The sequence below is a fragment of the Notechis scutatus genome, chromosome 6, assembly GCF_049901735.1.
Source record: "Notechis scutatus isolate UNSWTSFEM ecotype Mainland chromosome 6, rNotScu1.2, whole genome shotgun sequence".
Lineage (NCBI taxonomy): Eukaryota > Metazoa > Chordata > Lepidosauria > Squamata > Elapidae > Notechis > Notechis scutatus.
This window is the reverse complement of record NC_142014.1, coordinates 28,362,916-28,385,449: the sequence shown is the minus strand read 5'-3', so window position 1 is coordinate 28,385,449 and position 22,534 is coordinate 28,362,916. Positions and strand designations below refer to the sequence as shown.

The window sequence follows — 22,534 nt, the reverse complement described above, 5'->3', positions numbered from 1 at the left end:
CTTCTCTGCCTCCCATTGAGTCCCAGCTGATTGGTTGGTTTTTCTTTGGTTGCCCTGCACAGGAGAACGGAGCTGGAAAGCAGATTAGTGGGGTGGGGAGGGAATGGGGATTTTGCAGTATCCTTCCCCTGCCATGCCCACCAAGCCACACTTACCAAGCCACACCACGCCCACCAAGCCACGCTCACAGAACCAGTAGTAAAAAAATTTGAATCCCACCACTGGGTCTCCTGCTTGAGGTTCAGGAGATGAACTACAAGACTTCCAAGACCCATTCCAACTCTATTACAGGACGTCCTTGACTTACAACAGTTCATTTAGTGACTGTTCAAAGTTATGACAGCACTGAAACAAGCGACTTAAGGACAGTTTCTCACACTGACGACCGTCGCAGCCTCCCTGTGGTCGTGTCATCGAAAGTCAGCCGCTTGTCAACTGTCTCGCATTTATGATAGTTGCAGCGTCCCAGGATCCCATGTGACCTCCGGACAAACAAAGCCAGATTCCTTTCATAACGAACTTTAACCACTGCAAGGATTCACTTAAGAACCGGCGGCAGAGAAAAGGCGCAAAAATGGGGCAAAATTCACATAGCCATTGTTTCACTTAGCAACCAGAATGTGGGGCTCAGTTGTAGTCATAAGTCAAGGGCAACGTGTGTTCTGTTACTCTATTCAATGCTGTGCTTAGGATGGCTCTGCGCCTAATGAAATGTCCACCTGGATTGTAGTTGATAAGGGTTGGAAGTCATAAATGTCTCAAGTTTTTATGGAACCACTTCAGAGGTGGGATTCAAATAATTTAACACCCAGTTATCTGCCCTAATGATTTCTTCCAACAACCAGTTCACCAAACTGCTCAGGAAGTTAACAACCGGTTCTCACAAACCGGTACGAACCAGCTGAATCCCACCACTGCACCCCACTAACCTGCTTTCCAGCTCTGTTCTCCTGTTCAGGGCAACAAAAGAAGACCCAGCCAATCAGCTGGGACTCAATGGGAGGCAGAGAAGAAATGGGGGCAGGGCAGTCAGAGGTGGTGTTTGTTGGTTCTCCGAACTACTCAAAATTTCTGCTACCGGTTCTCCAGAACTGTTCAGAACCTGCTGAAGACCACCTCTGGTAGTGGTTGACTTACAACCATTTGTTAGTGAAGTTACAACAGCACTTTAAAATTGGTCTATGACTGTTAGTTTTTTTTCCCCTAACAAAATGGTAGCATCCCATTACTGAAGACACATGGTCCATCTGTGTTGGTTCCTTGAGAAATGTAAAGTCGTAGGACTGGAAGGAATCTTGGAGGTCTTCAAAACCAAGCATTGGGGGACCCTTCCTTTAAAAAGAACATATTTTTACATGACTATCAAAGCAGCTTCGGTTGAGATTTTCAAACTGAGGAACGAGAATAATGCAAGATAGTCCTCGAATTACAACAGTTCATTTAGTGACCGGTCAAAGTTACAACGGCACCGAAAGATGTAACTTATGACTGTTTCTCACACTTATGACCGTTGCAGCATCCCCGTGGTCAGGTGATCAAAATTCAGATACCTAGCAACCGCTTCATATTTATGACCTTTGCTGTGTCTCAAGGTCCCCTTTTGCGACCTTCTGACAAGCAAAGTCAACAGTTTAGTTTAGTTTACTTTATTGTCATTGCGCCTGGTACAACGAAATCAAACACCATCTTCAGTGCACATCATGACCATGAAAATAAAACACAAACACACATCCTTCACCCTCCACATATTGAACCAAAACCCCCTGACACCTCACCCATACTGCACTATACAGCAGAATTCAAGACCTACTGCCCTGGGATAGAAGCTGTTTTTCAGCCTGTTTGTCTTCATTTTTATTATCCTGTACCAGCTGCCAGAGGGTAATAGTTCAAAAAAAGGGGTTCCCAGGATGAGATGGATCTTTGAGACTGTTTTGAACTTTCTTGAGGCCACGGGAGTTATAAAGCTCTTCTAAAGAGGGGAGAAGGCAACCAATGATCCTTTGGGCAATGACGTTAACCCTCTGGAGTGCTTTCCTATCTGCCCCTGTGCAATTGGCAAACCACACACAGGTGCAGTAAGTTAAGATACTCTCTATGGTGCAGCAGTAGAAGGTCACCAGCAGTTTTCCATTCAGTTGTTGTTTTCTGAGAAGCCTCAGGTAGTATAATCTCTGCTGGGCCCTTTTGACCAGGGCTGCAATGTGAGCACCCCACATCAGGTCCTCTTTTATGGTAACTTAACAACCATGTTACTGACTTAACAACTGCAGTGATTCACTTAACAATGGTGGCAAGAAAGGCTGTAAAATGGTGCAAAACTCACTTAACAAACATCTCTCTTAGCCACAGAAATTGGGGGTCTCAATTGTGGTCATAAATTGAGGACTACCTGTATTGGGATGGGGAAAATCTGGATGGCTGTAAATTAGCAGCAGAGTAAACCTATTTTGTTGCTGAAAGTCTATGGAGATTCCCAGTCATCCAGGTGATAATGTCCCAAAGGTGATTTTTCAGGAGGCAACTGGACTTTCTTGTTTTTTCTTTGAAGACATTTCACTCCTCATCCCAGAAGCTTCTTCAGCTCTGACTGGATGGTGTGGAACGGAAGGATTTATATCCCATGCAGACAGCTGGTCATTTGCATCCTTTTAAAGGGTCATTGAGGCCACTTGGAAGTTTAATCTGTGTCCTCAGAGTCACCTGAGTGGCACAAATGATTCCTGTAGTCTTCAAATTTTTCTGGAAATCCATTCATAATCCCACACCATTTGAGGGATGTTCTTCCCTAATTGCATCGCTAAAAAGTCTTTTTTTCTTTGCTGCTAATGTTAAGGCTTCGGCAGTCCAGATACAACAATCCTACTTGAATCAAAAGACCTATTTTGTCCAGCGTAGCAGAACGAGCTGCTTTCTCAGGTTTTGAGATGCGCTGTTCACTAGAGAACATGAAAAGGAAACGAATCCCTGGCAATTGTTACTATAAACTTCCGTATCAATCCCAAACCCACATACCTGGTCTTGGGTTCCACAATTTTCTCAAGTGTAAAGAACAATGAGACCCTTCATAAGTTTGGCTCCGCTCCAATCCTTCGTGGATGAAAGAACGGGCTCAAATTAAGTGGACCTCCCTGGTTTTTTTTTCTCACCATTATAACTGCAGGCACACAAAAAGGGCCTTGATGGTTCTAATCTTGGAAACCATTGATCTGGAGAGAGCCAGAGAGCTGTCTTATATTTTAACTCTTCTGTCAAAACTGTGGTGGTTGTTGGTGATGGGAATTGAGAGATTTTTCCTTGCCAAAAGGTGTGAAAATGGAGGAGGAGGAGGAGGAGGAGGAAGAGGAGGAGGGAGGGAGGGATGGATGTCACCAAACAGGAATAAAACCTTCTAGTTTCAATATTATATTCCTATTCTGTTTGATCTTCAAAGGTGGTAATACTTAATTAGGGCTTCACTCAACTGTGGGCTTCAGGATACTAAGTTATGTTTTAAAGCACACCCTGTTATTTATTTTCAAGGCTTCGAGTTATTAAAAAGATGAAGGACTCAAACAGCTACCAGAAGGATCCGTTTGCCAGAGAAATGGTGGGACCTGTGAGTAATCAGTACGTGGTCACCCGACCAGTTTATTCAGACCTATCATTCGATGAAGAGTACCAGAAGGTCCACAGGTACCATAAAACCTTGATGGATCACCTCAGGTTATGCTTTAGGTAAGAGGCTTGCTTTTGTAACGTCCTGTGATAAACAATTAGAGGTTGATCATTGTCAGCTTTGCAGACCAGGTCAGTGCGATTATACGGTGGAAACATGGGTGAAGATTTTCCTTGGCTTCATTCATCCTTTGCCATAAGCCATGGTTTCCATTTGGGCTTGCTGACCAATATAGAATTGGCTGAATTGGCACAAAAGACACAGAAATAATCTACAGACCAGTGGTGGTGTTCTACCGGTTCAGCCTGGTTCTGGCGAGCCGGTAGCAGTGATGAGCAGTGGAGACCAAACCTCTCCACCGCTCTGCTGTTGGGCCCACCTGCCCACCTGGGCTCCCATACTCACTTTTATCCACTGAATTTGAAGCGCAGCTGCTTTGCGCGGCACAGAAGAGTGCTGCGCGGCAGCTGCTGAAGCGACCGGGATCATGCAGGCTTGCAGGAGGTGAGTTAGAATGCACCTGCGCAAAGTGCGTGTTTGGTGCGCACGGACACGCAAAGTGTGTGCATGCATGTAAAGCGTGCCCACCAAGCCACGCCCACCGAACCGGTGGCAAAAATATTTGAATCCCACCACTGTTACAGACAACAATGTCTAGATTCACACCACACATCACAGTCCAACGAAGCAACCTTCCCGTTTAGAGCGGAGCATGAATCCAAGTGGGTGGCTGCAGTGGTGGGATTCAAATTGTTTTACCACTGGTTCGGCGGGCGTGGCTTAATGGGCGTGCTTTGCCTAATGCTGGTGCGCAGCTTTCCCCACACCAGCTGAGGCCTGCAGTGCCAATCAGTTGAGAGGGTAAAGAAGAGAAAAGCTCAGGGGCGGGTTGGAGGGCCAATCCTGCGCTTTTCTCTTCTTTATCCTCTCAGCTGATTGTTGGAGGCTCAGCTGATCATTTGGAGGGGTTTTTAAAAAACTACTGGTTCAGCTGAACCGGTCCAAAACGGTAGCATACCACCCCTGGGTGGCTGCTGAATACAATATGGCAGCTTAAAATGGGGCTGATTAATTTGTAGCCCATATAGTGTACAAAACCAGGCAGTGTGTGAATAGTTGATGGTTCTGTACCTTGGGTAAAATTCAGGCCAGTGGATTAACTGACTGATCAAGAGATCAGTTAATCGCGGATGATCATTTTACTGCAATAAAACACCAACGAGTTATGTGTAGGTGCTGACAAGAAAGGAAGAATCCCAAAGGCCTTCTTCTGTTCTGTTGATTTTCATCTAAAGGAGCAAAAATATAACTTCTCACCTAGAATCCTGTTATTTTATTTCTCAAGGAAAGAGGATCTTCCCTTAACCTTGACAAAATACAGAATAACAGAGTTGGAAGGGGCCTTGGAAGTCTTCTAGTCCAACCCCCCTGCTTCTTGTGGTTAGCCGGTAGCAGGTGCAGAGGGCTGAGGAGAGCGAGGATTCAGATGAGGGGCCAGGACCATTAGGGAGTGGACTGCTGCCTTCAGAGATTGTGGGGGCTGGCAGCAGCGATGAGGAGCTTCCCGAGGAACCTGTGCCAAGTGCGTGTGTGCGCAGGAATGCTCGCAGGAAAGAGCAGCTGCTGCAGCATGAGCGACTCGGGAGTAAGGCTGCAAGGTAATGGCCCCTCCTTCAAGAGGATAAAAGCCAGCTGTGAAATGAAAGTTCTTTGCAGGAAGCAAAGATATTTTGAAAGTCAGCCTCATGGACATTACAGTATCTTAAGTTGGCATTTGAAGGCTCTTGTGTTGTGAAATATTTCTTATCTGTTATTCTTGGCAGACTAGCAGAGTTTTGGTGAGGCTCGTGCTTATCAAAGTTAATTAGTTTGCAGCAGCCTTTTAACCGGGGATTCATAAGACTCATTAAAAGGTTTATGTTCCCTTTGGTTCATGTTTGTTTTATTGGAAAAGGGTTTGCTCGGGCAGGAAGCGCAATACCATTTCAGACCAATGGTTGTCCAATCTCTTCTTAAAAGCCTCCAGCGATGGAGCGCCCACAACTTCTGGAAGCAAACCGTTCCCCTCACCGTTAGGAAATCTCTCCTTAGTTCCATCTGTTGCTTCTTGTCCTGCCTTCAGGTGCTTTGGAGAATAGATTGACCCCCTCTTCTCTGTGACAGCCCCTCAAATATTGGAAGGTTGCTTTCATGTCACTCGAAATCCTTTCCTTCTCTTCTCTTCTCTTCTCTTCTCTTCTCTTCTCTTCTCTTCTCTTCTCTTCTCTTCCCTTCCCTTCCCTTCCCTTCCCTCTTCTCTTCTCTTCTCTTCTCTTCCCTTCTCTTCCCTTCCCTCTTCCCTTCCCTTCCCTTCTCTTCTCTTCTCTTCTCTTCCCTTCCCTCGTCTCTTCTGTTCCCTTCTCTCTTCTCTTCTCTTCTCTTCTCTTCTCCTCTCCTCTTCTCTTCTCTTTTCTTCCCTTCCCTCGTCTCTTCTGTTCCCTTCCCTCTTCCCTTCTCTTCTCTTCTCTTCTCTTCTCTTCTCTCTTCTGTGCTCTTCTCTTCTCTTTCCTTCCCTTCCCTTCCCTCTTCTCTTCCCTTCTCTTCTCTTCTCTTCCCTTCCCTTCTTTTCTCTTCCCTTCTCTTCCCTTCCCTCTTCTCTTCTCTTCCCTTCTCTTCTCTTCCCTTCCCTTCCCTTCTCTTCTCTTCTCTTCCCTTCTCTTCCCTTCCCTCTTCTCTTCTCTTCTCTTCTCTTCTCTTCTCTTCTCTTCTCTTTCTCTTCTCTTCTCTTCTCTTCCTTCCTTCCCTTCCCTTCCCTTCCCTTCCCTTCCCTTCCCTTCCTTCTTCTCTTCTCTTCTCTTCTCTTCTCTTCCCTTCCCTTCCCTTCCCTTCTCTTCTCTTCTCTTCTCTTCTCTCTCTCTTCTCTCTCTCTTCTCTTCTCTTCTCTCTTCTTCTTTAGACATGCCTACTCCCTGCAACCATTCATCATACAGTTTGGCTTCCAGTTTTCTAATCTAATCACATGCCCCATATTAGTAGTAGAATATCTGAGGGATTGTAGGATTTTCTCTTTGATATACATTGTTTCCATGAAAAATGTCCATGTCAGAGCGTTGGAAGCATGACTACTATTGTGAGACAACCCAGGAGCAAAACACAGCACTCAGAGACTTAGACATTTAACAGTGGTTTATATACAACAGTTATACACAGGCATATACGTGGCAGGCAAAATACCTTATAAGCAATCTTCTTCTTCTTAATTTACACAGAGAACTCTGCAATGAATACTGGACACAAGGGGAGAGAACATGCCCTCTAATGGCTGCCTTTATATAAACACCTCTTAAAGGGGTAGAATCCATCCCCAGACTTAAAGGGAAATACCCATGCTATGATGATTCATTCCTATTGCATCATCCTATATTGCATCAACTTCACTGCTGGTCGGCTCTTAAATCCCAAGACCTTAACAGTCCATATTTGAATGGTTGCCTGATGCCCCGTTGTCTTTTCAGGTGCACTCCACAAAGGGTCAAAAGTGCCGCTCTTCACTTGTTTCCCGTGGCTTCCTGGTTACCTGCATATCAGATCAAGAATTGGCTTCTTAGCGACATCGTTTCGGGAATTAGCACAGGGCTGGTCGCCATCCTACAAGGTAGCTGCTTTGCATTCTGGTTAATCACAGAATTATTTATTTATTTTCTGCCTGAGATGCTGTCCTCACCACTTCAACCTACGGCCGTGATGGACCTCAGCATTTATCTTGCTAAGTAAGAGCTTTTAAGCGAGTTTTATGCCCCATTCTGCAACCTTTCTCGTCATAGTTGTTAAGTGAATCCCTGCAGTTTTGAAGTTAGCAACACGGTTGTTAAGTGAATCTGGCTTCCCTCATTGACTTGGCTTTTATCAGAAGGTTTCCAAAGGGGATCATGTGACCCAAGGATGTTACAACTGTCATAAGTACATGCCACTTGCCAAGCGTCCACATTTTGATTACATGATCCTAGGGATGGCAGCAACGGTCGTGTGAAAAACATCCGTGCCACTTTTTTTTCAGTGCCGTTGTAACTTCGAACGGCCGCTAAGCAAACGATCTTAAGTCAAGGATTCCCTGTACTTTTTCGCTCATATTATTATTATTATTTCTTTTTTCCTGAAGGCTTAGCATTTGCTTTATTGGCAAATGTCCCTCCAAGTTATGGACTCTATGCAGCCTTCTTCCCTGTGGTTGTATATTTCTTCTTTGGCACTTCCAGACATATATCCGTCGGTAAGTTGAACTAAATTCCCATTGAACTTGGGGGCAAAGGTTTTAATTAGCCTCATGGTATAATATGCTCCACCGAACCGATGCTCAAATTACATTGTTTATGATCGAGGGCAGCTGAGAAGGACCATAAAACATGGGCTTAGGGGCCAGCATAAACTTCTGTGTCATAATCACATACAAGGGAGGCAGCATAAATATGTGGCATAGGGTGGTTTTTATGACCATGGAGGATTATCGAATGTGAAAAGGACCTAACGTTCTATTAAATATAGATGTGCCTGCACGGAACAATAAAATGTCTTGACCAAATTGTCCTCTTAGCTTTCATTCAGGGAACGAACTATTCCACATGCACGGAATACAAAACCTATTGCGACGTTCGAGTTGTATTGCAAAGTTGGAGGTTGAGTGATTGGTGCATCCAAGGGGAGGTATATACAGATTACAGGCAGAGTAATCAAGCCATTAAGGTCATTATTTTTCCCCCCTCTGTTTAATTGTGTCCAATTTTTAGAAAGTGCCTGAAAAGTCGCTGCAGTTTTTTGGACAAGTTTTTTCAGAAGTGGTTTGCCATTCCGACCTTCCTGGGGTTGACAGAGAGTGACTGGATGAAGGTCACTCAGTTGGCTTCATTCCTGAGGCCAGACTAGAACTCACAGTCTCACAGTTCCCAGCCCGATGCCTTCATCACTACACCAAACTGCCTCTAGGATCATGATTACTGTATGGATAAATACAGCTAGCCTTAGAAGGATGTGGCAATTCTGAAGCTGTCTTCACACGTACCATTAAGCCATGATTGGTTTCGATCAGGAATAAGCCAGCATGAAGCCACAGTTGCCCTTGCAGTCAAAATATGTGTTATTTAGTCCCGTTTTCCTTTTTAAAGCTGCTCTTGGCTTTCACTTCATGGTTAGTTAGACGCAGGGGTGGGCTTCAAAAATTGTAGCCATGGGTTCTCTGCCTGGTTGCTGGGTGAGCCTGGCCATGGTGGCCGTGGCCTAGTCGGCCTCATGCACCACAGCTGGAGGGGCATGTTTTTGCCATCCTGGGCTCCGGAGGTTTTCCTTGAGCCTCCAGGAGGGAGAAAACGGCCTCCCGGGGCTCCGGAGGCTCTCTGGAAGCAGGAAATAGGCCCGTTTCCGGCCTTCCCGAACTTCTGGGAGGCCCGTTTTTCATCCTCCCCAGGCTCCGGAGGATGAAAATGGCCTCCCTCAGGCTTCAGAGGCCCGTTTTTCTCCCTCCTCAAGCCTCCATGTTCACCCTGCTCTTATCTGCATCCAAAACGGGCTGCGTGGGAAGGGCGGGGCAGGGTGGGTGGGGCCAGCCAGGAGTGGGATTTGGGGGTTTTCCAAACTGGGTAGAATCTTAGCTAGAGGATCTCCCAAACCCCTGCAAACCCCCAGCAGCCCACCCCTGATTACAGGTAGTCCTCCAGTTATGACCAGTTGCTTAGTAACCATTCAAAGTTTTTTTTAATAATGTTTTTATTAAGTTTCTGTTATTACAATATAAAACATCATAGTTTCAACAGCATTCTTGACATCTATACAGGTTCTTATCTTAAATATCTTAACATATTGTATTTACATTTATTTAGTATTCATTAATAATTTTAACTATGATTATTGTTCTTATATTCTTATATATTTTACATATTTACATTTTACTTTCTTAAGGATTCTTACAGATTTTTTTTAGATTTCTTGTCTTATTTCTTAGTTCTGTTTGCTACCCAGTCATACCATTTATTCCAAATTAGTAAATATTCAGATTCTTCTCTTTCTTCTCAATTTCAACGTTAACGTATTCATTTCAGCACTTTCCATTACTTTTTGTAATACTAGTTCTTCATTAGGAATATTTGGAGTTTTCCAAACCATTCAAAGTTTTAGTTGACTAAAAAAAAAGAGGGCGGACCAATGACCTGGATTTGAAGTTCTAACAGTTGAGCTACCTCCATGGTCAAGGGAGCAAATATAGGGTACTTGGACACATTTATGGGTGTTTGCAGTACCCCGTGATCATGTGATCACATTTTATGATGGTTTCGCAGAAACTTGGCACTTAGTTTTGGGTTTTGGCAAAACGGCCCCATAACGAACTATTGCTTCGCTTAACCATGATGGCTTAATGACTGTGGCACAATTGTTAAGAGAACGAAAGGTCGGGAAGATGGAAGGACAGAGGAGAATGTTCAGACTCTAGAAAGAGTGCAGAGAAGAACAACAAAGATGATTAGGTTGCTGGAATTGGGTATGTCTAGTCTGATGAACAGGGTGGGATTCAAATTTTTTAACAACCGGTTCTGTAGGCGTGGCCTAGTTGGTGGGCGGGGCTTGGTGGTCATGTTATTCGCTGGGCGTGGTCAACTCAATATCACTCAAATTGAGGCATGTTTCTCCTTGCCTGGCCTCTCATGACTGTGGGGATGCTGCAACAGTCATAAGTGTGAAAAGGGGTCATAACTCACTTTTTTCAGTGCCATTGTAACTCTGAATGGTCACTCCACACAAGCAAAGTACCAGCAAAGGAGGGGGGGGGAACTCCAGAGAAGTTCCTGAGACAGGAAGTCTAGTCCTGCCAAGAATATAATAAGGGTTAACGGAGAGGCAGTTTCTGTAAGCAACACCAGAATGTTTCCTTCCTGCCTTCCTTACAGGATTAGTCCAGTAATTTCTTCTAACAACCGGTTCTCCGAGCTGCTTAGAATGTTAACAACCGGTTCTAGAAATATAGGTGCAAACTGGTAGAATCCCACCCCTGCTGATGAAAAGAAGGACTAGGGGTGACATGATAGCAGTCTTCCAATATCTGAGGGGCTGCCCCAAAGAAGAGGGAGTCAAGCTATTCTCCAAAGCACCTGAAAGCAGGACAAGAAGCAACAGATGGAAACTAATCAAGGAGAGAAGCAACCTAGAACTAAGGAGAAATTTCCTGACAGTTAGAACAATTAAATCAGTGGAACAACTTGCCTCCAGAGGCTGTGAATGCTCAAACACTGGTAGTTTTTAAGAAGAGATTGGATAACTATGTGTCTGAAATGGGTATAGGGTTTCCTACCTAAGCAGGGGGTTGGACTAGAAGACGTCCAAGGTCCCTTCCAACTCTGCTATTCTATTCTTGTCAGAAGAATAGAACCAGACCAAGATGGTTAGTTGCAGGTGCGATGAATGCCCTGTTGGGAGATCTCCTGAAGGACAGATCACCAGGGAGAAAATCTACGAGCGTCAACAATGACTCTCCATCGTCCATCATCCTATTCAGGATTGCGATGGCTTCATTAGTGATAGAATCCTTCGCTAGGTTGGGTGGTATAAAAGCACTGGTGGGATTCAATTTTTTTTGCTGCTGGTTCTGTGGGCGTGGCTTGGTGGGCGTGGCTGGGGAAGGATACTGCAAAATCCCATTCCCTCCCCACCCCACTAACCTGCTTTCCAGCTCCGTTCTCCTGTGCAGGGCAACCAAAGAAGACCCAGCCCATCAGCTGGGGCTCAATGGGAGGTGGAGAATAGATAGGGGCGGGGCCAGTCAGAGGTGGTATTTGTCGGTTCTCTGAACTACTCAAAATTTCTGCTACCGGTTCTCCAGAACTGGTCAGAACCGGCTGAAGACCACCTCTGTGTAAAAGTCCTAGGAACTGTTTGATAGATGGATCAATCAGTCAATCATGTCACACAGGACCTTTCCCCATCCTGAGTCTGATGGTAGGAGGAGCCGTTATAAACATGGTCCCCAATGAGCCTGGGAACACCGAGGAAGCAATGAACAATTCATCGCTAAACCAAGAAAAAGTCATGGTGGCAGTATCCGTCACTGTTCTGGCTGGCATCTTCCAGGTAAGGATTTCCTGTACGAATGCAGCATTCTCTCTTTTGTTTTTTACAATTCAAAACTATCCCAAAGCTGGTACCAATTTCCAAAGATTGCCCTATCCTTCTACTCTCTAGCTCAGATTAGTGTCTTCTGTTAGGTAGCATCATTGAGATCTTCCTGTCCAGCGGTGGGATTCAAAAATTTTTACTACCAGTTCTGGGGGTGTGGCTTGGTGGGTGTGACTTGGTGGGCATGGCAGGGGAAGGTTATTGCAAAATTCCCATTCCCTCCCCACCCCACTAGCCTGCTTTCCAGCTCCATTCTCCTGTGCAGGGCAACCAAAGAAGACCCAGCCGATCAGCTGGGACTCAATGGGAGGCAGAGAATAGATGGGGGCGGGCCAGTCAGAGGTGGGATTTTGAACTACTCAAAATTTCCACTACCAGTTCTCCGAACTACTCAAAATTTCTACTACCAGTTCTCCAAAATACTCAAAATTTCCACTACCGGTTCTCCGAACTACTCAAAATTTCTACTACCAGTTCTCCAAAATACTCAAAATTTCTACTACCAGTTCTCCAGACTACTCAAAATTTCCACTACCGGTTCTCTGAACTACTCAAAATTTCCGCTACTGGTTCTCCAAACTACTCAAAATTTCTACTACCAGTTCTCCAAAATACTCAAAATTTCTACTACCAGTTCTCCAGACTACTCAAAATTTCCACTACCGGTTCTCCGGACTACTCAAAATTTCCACTACTGGTTCTCCAAACTACTCAAAATTTCCGCTACTGGTTCTGCGAACTCCTCAAAATTTCCACTACAGGTTCTCTGAACTACTCAAAATTTCTGCTACCGGTTCTCCAGAACTGGTCAGAACCTGCTGGATGCCACCTCTGTTCCTGTCTTGTCCTTAATGGAAGTAGTAACTACAATGCAGAGAAAGAGTAGTACACCCCTTAGTTTCTAAGGGCAGGTTCAGAAGCATGACAAAAATCTCCAAATCCTCAGAATTATTTCACGAGAGGCATAGTTGCAAGTCGAGGGTGATCTGTGTCCAAAATTCACAAATTCCTTTCTTCTGTTGGATCAAAAGAAATTGATTTTAAAAGGATATAGAAAAGAAGCTGATTTAAAAAAAACAGGCAGGAGAGAAGATAAAAATATTCGCTATTATTTGCTATTTAAGTATTATTTTCATTACTAAAATAGCAACCCTATATTAAGTCATATCTTACAAATGTAAGAGTTATAGGAGAAGAAATGGCAGAAACTGCAGGTGTAGTCAAAAGAGGTATCAACCTAGAATCCCTACGTAGCCACCAACGGATCAAATCCAGCCTGCCTTGAATTCCATTAACCAGTATTGTCTGTAGAGATTCTCCATCATCCAAGTCAAGGTGCTTTTTCAGGAGGCAACTGGACTTTCTGATTTTTTAAAATACATTTTGCTTCTCATCCAAGAAGCTTCTTCAGCTCTGACAGGATGGTGGGGAATGGAAGGATTTGTATTCCTTGCAGACAGCTGGAAAAATTGCAGACTACAGGAACCATTCACATTATCAGGCGACCCTGAGGACACAGATAAACCTCCAAGTGGCCTCAACGACCCTCTAAAAGGATGCAAATGACCAGCTGTCTGCAAGGAGTATAAATCCTTCCATTCCCCACCATCCAGTCAGAGGTGAAGAAGCTTCTGGGATGAGAAGTGAAACGTCTTAAAAAGAAAAAAGCAAGAAAGTCCAGTTGCCTCTTGAAAAAGCACTTTTTGGGACATGAACCAGTTCTAAGAAGGGATTAACTGTTAGTTGAGAAGATTTCAGTGTATAGACTTTTAGTAATAAATCAGCTTAATTAAATCTTTACGTATGGACTTGTCTTTTGCACTTGATATAAAATGATGATTTCTATTTAATATATATATATCCATTATTTAATTTTATACTTATATCTTTTTATATTTATACTTATACCTATTATCCTGTAAGCAATTGACAAATCAAAATAAATAAATAAAATAAATAAATACATTTCCAGTTTTTTCTGAGCGATCATCAAGATCCCCGTTTCTTTTTCCACCCCTAATGTCCTTATTCTTCCATTCCAGTTAATCTTAGGTGTCTTACGCATTGGCTTCATCGTCATCTATTTATCTCAGCCATTAATCAGCGGATTTACAACAGCAGCTGCGATACACGTTTTTGTGTCTCAGCTAAAGTTCATTTTCCAACTACCGGTTGAGCCATTTAACAAACCCCTGGGACTCATCTGGGTGAGTGTTGCAAAACCCCGAACCCTTATTTCTCAGGAAACATCTCAGACGTGTTATTATGCATTGTTGTCGTTTTGTAAAGGACAGGTACTGGTCAGTGGTGGGATTCGAATTTTTTTACCACCGGTTCTGTGGGCGTGGCTGGGTGAGCATGGCAGGGGAAGGGTACTGTAAAATCTCCAGTCAGAGCTGGTATTTGCTGGTTCTCCAAACTACTCAAAATTTCCGCTACCGGTTCTTCAAAACTGTTCAGAACCTGCTGAATACCACCTCTGGTAGTGGTTGACTTACAACCATTTGTTAGTGAAGTTACAACAGCACTTAAAAATTGATCTATGACTGGTTTTTTTCCCCTCACAACAATGGCAGCATCCCTGTTTGGGCACTTGGCAACTGGTTCATATTTATGACGATCGCAGTGTCACATAATCCCTTTTTGCAACCTTCTGAGAAGCAAAGTCAATGGAAAAGCCAGGTTCACTTAACAACCAGGTTTCTAACTGAACAACTGCAGTGATTCACTTAACAGCTGTGGCAAAAAATGGTTGTCATGTGGGGCTATACTCACTTAACGACTGTCTTGCTTAGCCACGGGCATTTGGGGCTCAATTGTGGTCATAAGTTGAGGACTATCTGCAACTATCAGAAAAGCTCTGGGCTATTCAAGTGCTTTTTCTGGTGTAAAAACTATTGTATTGATCCAAGCCGTTTTTTGACCAATTGAACTGAATCAGCTTCAACCATAACAATAAAAGAGCAAACAATAGATACAAACTCAAGGTTAATCGCACCAAACTTGATTGCAGGAAATACGACTTCAGCAACAGAGTGATCAATGTCTGGAATACTCTACCTGACTCTGTGGTTTCTTCCCCAAACCCCAAAAACTTTCACCTTAGACTGTCTACTCTTGACCTCACCTCTTTCCTAAGAGGTCTGTAGGGGGTGTGCATGAGCGCACCAATGTGCCTAGTATCCCTGTCCTATTGTTTCATTTATTTTTCTTATATGTATCCATGTATTCATAACTGTGTTTTTACTTATACCTATTATCTTGTAAGCAATTGACAAACCAAATAAAATAAATAAAAATAAATAAAAAACTAACCAACCAACCAAGAATAAACTATGCAGTCACAAACAATTCGCCCGTCTCTTGTTTGGTGAAATCAACAAACCATGATCAATGCCCATGATAAAGCATGATTTTGCATGGATTCTCTTTTCAAGAATCCTTGGTCCTAATAACAACCAACTCCCTTTTCTGTTTAATGTGACTCGCGAAGCTGAAAATGCAATTTGTCATGTTCTTTCTTCATCATTTGCAACTATATCGTGTTAAGTCCACTCTTCCTTTTTAATTTTTTTAAATTTTTATAACAAAAACAACAAATAAACCCATCTTTCAGTTCAACAGTGTGTCGGTTGGGTACATACATCTTGTGCACATAATAATATCATACATTTCTTATCTTAGCCATTTCATATTTGTAATCATTCTAATCAACGTTTTATATCATTTTGATCAATTATTGTTTTATCATTAACCTTATACAGTCTGTTCTTCCTTTTTTAACAGACCCTTAAAAGTATATTTGAGCAAATCACCGATACCAATATTGCGGATTTAGTCACCGCACTCATTATCTTAGTCGTCGTGAGTGTGGTGAAAGAACTAAACGACCGTTATAAAGCCAAACTCCCGGTACCGATTCCTATTGAAGTCATTGTGGTAAGAATGCCTCCGTTTCTTTTGTAAGCCCAAGTAGAGCATTAAAAAAAAAAAAAAAAATTTAGATGTTTTGGGTTCTGTTTACATCTAATATTTATTCAAACAGTGGCATCCTCAGTTGGGGACAGGTAAAAGAGAAAAAGGATCAAGATGGCAGCCACAATCATGTGACTGAAGTTTTTTGCTTAATAGGAAGCACATAAGAAAAATGTCAAAACATTCTTATGCTGGTTTCCAAGTTACCATATGAAACGGGGGAGTGGGGGAAGACCCTGAAGGAGCATACAGAAAATGAGGTCAGAAGCACATTCCAAGCTTATCTCACAAAGATTACAACTGAGGCAACCGGGTATTCTGGGTGCAAAAATCCTCTATTGGAGAATGTGATTGATGACATCTAGCTGTTCTAACCCAAACCTGGTTCCAAGACAGCAAACACAAGACAAAGATAACAGCACAACCTTTTACTGTTTCATGTACAAATTCTGTTTCTGCACAGATAAAAGGCTGTTTCAAACTAATTAACTCCCACAAGAAAGAGCCTTGCAAAAACTTGCCAAGAACAACAGATAAAGTTCCTAAACAATAAATCAAAGAGTCTCCAAACACCAACTCAGATATTCCTGATGTCCACCAGTCTCGAGTATCAAACTTCTTTGCCTTCTGCAAAGAACTGCAGTTTCTCAGCTGGCTTTTATTTTCTCAGGGAGGGGCCATTACCTTACAGCCTTACTCCCGAGTTGCCCGTGCTGCTAGCTGCTCTTTCCTTCGAGCAGCCCTGCGCGCACTGGGCACAGGCTCCTCAGGGACCTCTTCATCGCTGCTGCCAGCCTCCACAATCTCCAAAGGCAGCACTCCACTCCCTGGTGGTCCTGGCCCCATCCCTGCATCACATGCAGGCCCCTCATCTGAGTCTTCACTCTCTGAGACCTCAGCCGTCCACACCAGTTGCCGGTGAACCACAACACAGCCCATGAATGTGTTCCATTGGACAATCTGAATTATGATACACCCAGAGGGGTGGGGGAGGGAAACAGGGCCCTAGGTGATCATAAGTTACATGTCTGAGACTCGGCTTCATACAGATCATGCCAGTATGTCGCTCCTAATAAAATATTTGAAGTTTTTTGAAGTTTGGCCCGAGGCTCATGATTTAATTAGGGCGATCGCTGGAACCTGACAAAAAGAATGAGGTTTCGTCATGTCCACCATCTTGATTTCTATGATCTGACTGCCTGTGAAAGAAAAAAAAACCCAGAATATTGTCACTTTTCACATCTGGAACCAAGCAATAAGAGTATAAATAAAAGATGAGGTCCTTGGTGGTCTATGAACTTGGTTCTCTTGTTAAAGACGTTTCATTACCCAACTAGGTAACGTCAACAGTGAAAGGAGTTGGGTTTGCCCTCTGTTTTGTATACAAGTGGTTTGCCCCATCAGTGTTGGTGGGAGTGTTCTTGGTGGTTCCTTAATTAGACCATTGTTTGATGTTCGCTTGCTTATCTGAGTTGGTAACTTCTTCATTGCAGTATTGTTTACTTCTTGTTTGATGGTCTAGTATTAGAATTGCTGTTCATCTCTGTTGATTTGGGTGTTGATTGCTGAAGTTTTGGTCTTTTGGTTTCTTTTTTTGGCTTTTTGACTGTCTCTTCTGAACGGTGTGGAGATGTTGTTTATCTCTACGTGCCTGTTGATGGCTCATTTGTCTGAATGCCGACTTCCAGGAATTGCCTAGCATTTTTGGACTTGGCTTAGTCTGTGTTCATAGTTTCTCATTTGAAACTACGGTTAGGTTTGTCCACATGTTGAGAAATGAAGGAGTTTTTGTCATATCTCTTGATTGCTAGTTGGTACGCTCATGGCTGCGCTCTGCTAATGTTCTGTCTGTTTGTCCTCCACAGCGGATCTTACAGTCCTTACACTGTATGTTGTAGATCAGGGGTTGCCGACCTTTTGGACCTCGGGGACCACCAAACTCATAATTTTACATCTCGTGGACCAGAGAACCTGGGAAAATCCCCCCAAAAAAAGTCTGCAGGAAAATTCCCCACCCGGTTTTCCTACTGATCGATTGTTCTTTATTTGGGATTGCAGGATAACATCTCCAGCTCTGTTCTCAAAGGGAGAGAGAGAGAGAGACTTTTGGCTTAATGCAAGGAAAGCAGCAGAAACAGCAGAAGTCTTTCTTTCTCTCCCTCAAACTCTGTCAGAAATGTGTCTTTGCTGGCGCAGCCTCTTGGAGCAGGATGCCTTGCAGGGTCCCAAAGACTAATTTCTGGCGGAGTTTGGGGGAGAGAAAGAAAGACTTTTGTGGCTTTCCTTGCGTGCAGCCAAAAGCAGAAGGAGAAAGAAGTGGAAAGAAGCAGCCCAGTGGCCAGGCCAGGTGCGTTGGGGCGCATGGGGCAAGTTCCCCCCCCGCACATTCCCCCCTCCCCTCACTACCTTGTGTTGTTCACAATGCAAGCGACTCAAACCTTGTATTCCCACAGGCCATGTGGGCGGAGCAGCCTTGTGTTCCTGCACAGCCTGGATTAATTGCTTTGGGGGTAACATTGCGGACCACCAAAATTTTCTCACAGACCACCAGTGGTCCATGGCCCACTCATTGGCGACCACTGTTGTAGATGGCTCCTGCTTTTTCTTCTTCAGCTGCTGGGTCTTTGGGTTTATTTAGGATGTTTTGAAGGACTTAGTTGGATTTTGTACCACTATGATACAGTGTGGTTGTAAGAGTCTGTTGGTGGTTTCTGATATGTTTCTGGGATGTTTTTGGTGCATAAATAAATACTGTTTAATGATAAGCCTCAATATCTAACTTCAGAGCACACAGGAAGCTCAAAATCTTTATGAGCACCTCCAGAAATAGTCTCAAGATTGGACCGTTGATCAGGAATTCAACAGGATGCCAATCCTTTTCCCATTTCCATAAAAATATCCGCTTCAACTAAAACCATCCTGGCGTGGTTTGCTCGTGTTTATGAGTTTTTACTAAAAGGTCCTCAAATATTAATAGCTACAAATTGACGTTCCTAGGTAATTTTACCCCACTGTAAGAAAGCAGGTTGCATTCCACCAACCCCTTAGCAAAAGTTCTTTGAATGCAAGAAAAAGAAAAGAAATATTGGGGTGTTCCTTTGATGAGAGAGCAGCTGTTTTGGATCAATTTCAGTTGACACCTAATAAATGTCTCCATAATCTAGCACCATGATGGTGAACCTATGGCACACATGCCACAGGTGGCACGCAGAACGATTTGTATGGGCACACGAGCCCCAGCCAAACTTATCTGCACTGTGCATGCACGCACCTCCCAGCTGATTTTCGGCCCGTTTGAGGCTGTTTTCGGCCTCCCGGAGGCTTGAGGGAAGCCTCTGCAGCCTCAGTAGGCTAAAAAACAGGCCTTCCTAAAATACCGGAAGTGCCTGTTTTCAGCCTCCCGGGGGGGCTCTGGAGCCCAGGGGAAGCCGCTTTCGCTCTCCCAAAGGCTCGAGGGATGCCTCTGCAGTCTTTGGAGGCCGAAAAATGGGAATTGCCAAAAGGGGTCCATTTTCAGCCTCCAGAGGCTCCAGAGGCTTCCTTCAAGCCTCCAAGAGGGCGAAAATGGTCTCCCCGGCTCCGGAGTCTAAAAATGGGCACTTCCTGTATTTCCGGAAGTGCCCATTTTTCTGTCTCCTGAGGCAGCAGAGGCTTCCCTCAAGCCTCCGGGAGGGCAAAAATGACCTCAAACAGGCCAAAAATCAGCTGGGAGGCACGCGCATGCGCAGTGCAGGTAAGGGGGGGTATTGCGCATGAATGCACAGGGGGGTGGGGTGCATTGCATTGTGGGTGCCAACGTGCGCACACTTTTGGCACACCACAACACAAAGGTTCGCCATCACTGATCTAGCAGGTGATTTCACCTTACTTGGTTGTCGTATGAACTACAACCTAAGTTTGCTGTTTTCTTCTGACATCTTAAGGCTTTTCCTTGTATGTTACGAGGGCAACCGCCATCTCATTCCTACATTGTTTAGCTGCTCTAGCATCCTTTGGGCTAAATATTGAGCTTAAATCCTGTACTTGAATCCTGTATCTTAAGTATACCTCAAGATGAAGCTTTTGATCAAGAGCCACTAGAGAGCAGCAAATAGTATTGTACGTATTTGCTGCCATCTAGTGGTCATTCAGATCCTTGCGTAATAGATGCTATAAAGATAAATGGGTAAAGGTTTCTCCCCTGTTCAGTTGTGTCAGACTCTAGGGGGCGATGTTCATCTCCGTTTGTTGCCTGAGGGAGCCAGCATAGTTTGAAGACATTTTTTGTGGTCATGTGGCCAAAATGACTATGCCTAGGTGCAATGACCACTGTTACCTTCCCTCCAAAGTGGTACCTATTTATCTACTCACATTTGCATGCTTATGCACTGCTAGATGAGCAAGAGCTGGAGCAAGGAATGGGAGCTCACCCCGTCACCCAGTGCTAGGGTCTCAAATTGCCATTCTTCTGGTTGACAAGTCCAGCTTCTTAACCGCTAGGCCAGTAGTAGATGCTTTAACCCTGACCTTAATCGACCCAAGTTGCATTTTCTCAATAGTGAAAATTTAGTTTGTTCCTCAACTGGGAGAACTCTCGATTTCCCACGGACACGAAAAAGAAATGACCCCGTGAGCCCTTAGTGTTAAAAACATCTCCACCAATTCGAACCTACAAATCTGGGTTCAGGTTTCAGAGGTTTTTCAGGCGTAAAGACAATGAAAACTGTAATGGTTTTTCTCCATCATTCATGTTGAAAGGACAGGTTAAAATTAAATAGGCAACCAATCTTTCTGTAAGAGCTTGCACCCTATACAATAAGGTGAAGGTTAATATTGAAACAGCCCCTTGAAAACTTGCAAAGCTTTTTTTAAAATAGTTTTGTTGTGTTTCTTTCCAGACAGTCATAGCAGCTGGACTATCTTACGGCTTTAATTTCAAAGAAATATTTGGGGTAGATACCGTTGGAACATTAGATATTGGGTAAGTAGACACTATCTGCATGTATTAATGGAAACAGATAGCTTTGGGGTTGTTTTTCCCTTCCTGCTCAAATTTAGCCACAATTATAATTTGGAAGAGCTTCCACAGTCCAATTTAAATGTAAATGGAATCCACCATATGGGCCGTAAGCTTAAGCATACAAGGTAGTCCTTGACTTGCAACCATCCATTACCCAACTAGTCAACATCATCAGTGCTAGAAGGGAGTACGGTTTGCACTGATGATGTAACCTCGTTGGGTAATGAAATGTCTGCAGGAAAACCACCAAGCCCAGAGAGCACCAAGGACCCCACACCCTTGAACCGCTCCATCAAAGGACCTTTGCAGAGTGATTCTCTCCCCCACCCCCTCTACCACCGCTGATACAGTCTGGCTTGGTCGTTCAACGACAAGACCCTTGTGAAGCGGGCACAGCAGTGCCTGTATTTTCTGCATCGCATGATAAAAGTACATCTCCCTTCCTCCCCCTGTCCTTACCACTTTCTATAGAGGGATAATCGGGAGCATCCTGTCATATTGCATTACTATGATCACTAGATGGCAGCAAATACATACAAATCTATTTGCTGCTCCCTAGTGCTCTTCATTTGGAAGCATTACTGCTTCAGACAGGAAGGTGGTGCAGAAAGTGGTGAGGACAGCAGAAACGATTATTGGAAGTGCACTTCCTTCTATCCAGAACATGGCCTATAAACAATGTTTGAGCAGGGTCTGCAGGATTGTCTGGGACCCTACACATCCTCTTCATGACCTGTTCTCGTTGTTACCTTCTGGGAGGGGGCTTTGTGGTATCCAAAGTAGAAAATATCCAGATTTAGCCACAGTTTTATTTCATACAGTATCAGCCTTATGAACCTCTCAAATTTCTTCTTTCTGCTATGTATTCAAGATGGACAATGTTTAATATTTATATGCATTTTTATTTAAGGGTATAGCTCAGTGGTGATATTTAATTTTTTTTTACTACCAGTTCTGTGGGCGTGGCTTGGTGGATGGGGTGTGGCTTGGTGGGTGCGGTGTGGCTTGGTGGGTGTGGCTTGGTGGGCATGGCTGGAGAAGGATACTGTAAAATCTCCATTTCCACCCCACTCCTGGAGGAAGGTTACTGTAAAATCCCCATTCCCTCCCTACCCCACTAACCTGCTTTCCAGCTCCGTTCTCCTGTGTAGGGCAACCAAAGAAGACCCAGCCAATCAGTTGGGACTTGGGAGGCAGAGAAGAGATGGAGGCGGGGCCTGTCAGAGGTGGTATTTGCTGGTTCTCCAAATTATTCAAAATTTCCGCTGCCGGTTCTCCAGAACCTGTTAGAACTGGCTGAATACCACCTCTGGTGTAGCTATATACATGTGTAGGTATATAGCGTGTCTATATGTGTGTTATGTATGTGTACACTTTTGAGAGCAGGCAACTGAATTTCATCTTTAATGTGTGCCAGGTGGCCCACAGGAAAAAAAATAATGACAATAATGGTAATCTTATCTTAGCCATGGTGGCGCAATGGTTAGAGTGCAGTACTGCAGGCTACTTCTCCTGACTGCCAGCTAACTACTATTTGGCAGTTCGAATCCCACCGGGCTCAAGGTTGACTCAGCCTTCCATCCTTCTGAGGTGGGTAAAATGAGGGCCCAGATTGTTTGGGGCAAAAGGTTGACTCTGTAAACTGCTTAGAGAGGGCTGTAAAGCCCCATGAAGTGGTATGTAAGTCTAAGTGCTATGGCTTTGGCTATCTTAATCCAAATTTCTTAGTTTAGTTTAGTTTATTTATTTTTGTCAATTGCTTACAAGAT

The 22,534-nt window shown here is 44.0% G+C and overlaps 1 protein-coding gene across 1 annotated transcript in view; it reads left to right on the top strand.

The window, feature by feature from the left end:
* The first annotated feature begins 3,586 nt into the window (after nt 1-3,586).
* SLC26A3 (solute carrier family 26 member 3) overlaps nt 3,587-22,534 on the top strand; it is a 43,367-nt gene continuing 24,419 nt past the window's right edge. The window contains exons 1-7 of the mRNA XM_087967797.1: nt 3,587-3,717; nt 7,153-7,292; nt 7,797-7,907; nt 11,589-11,746; nt 13,834-13,998; nt 15,578-15,730; nt 20,644-20,726. Of these exons, the coding sequence (XP_087823923.1) occupies nt 3,587-3,717; nt 7,153-7,292; nt 7,797-7,907; nt 11,589-11,746; nt 13,834-13,998; nt 15,578-15,730; nt 20,644-20,726 (941 nt within the window). The remainder of the gene's footprint in view (nt 3,718-7,152; nt 7,293-7,796; nt 7,908-11,588; nt 11,747-13,833; nt 13,999-15,577; nt 15,731-20,643; nt 20,727-22,534) is intronic.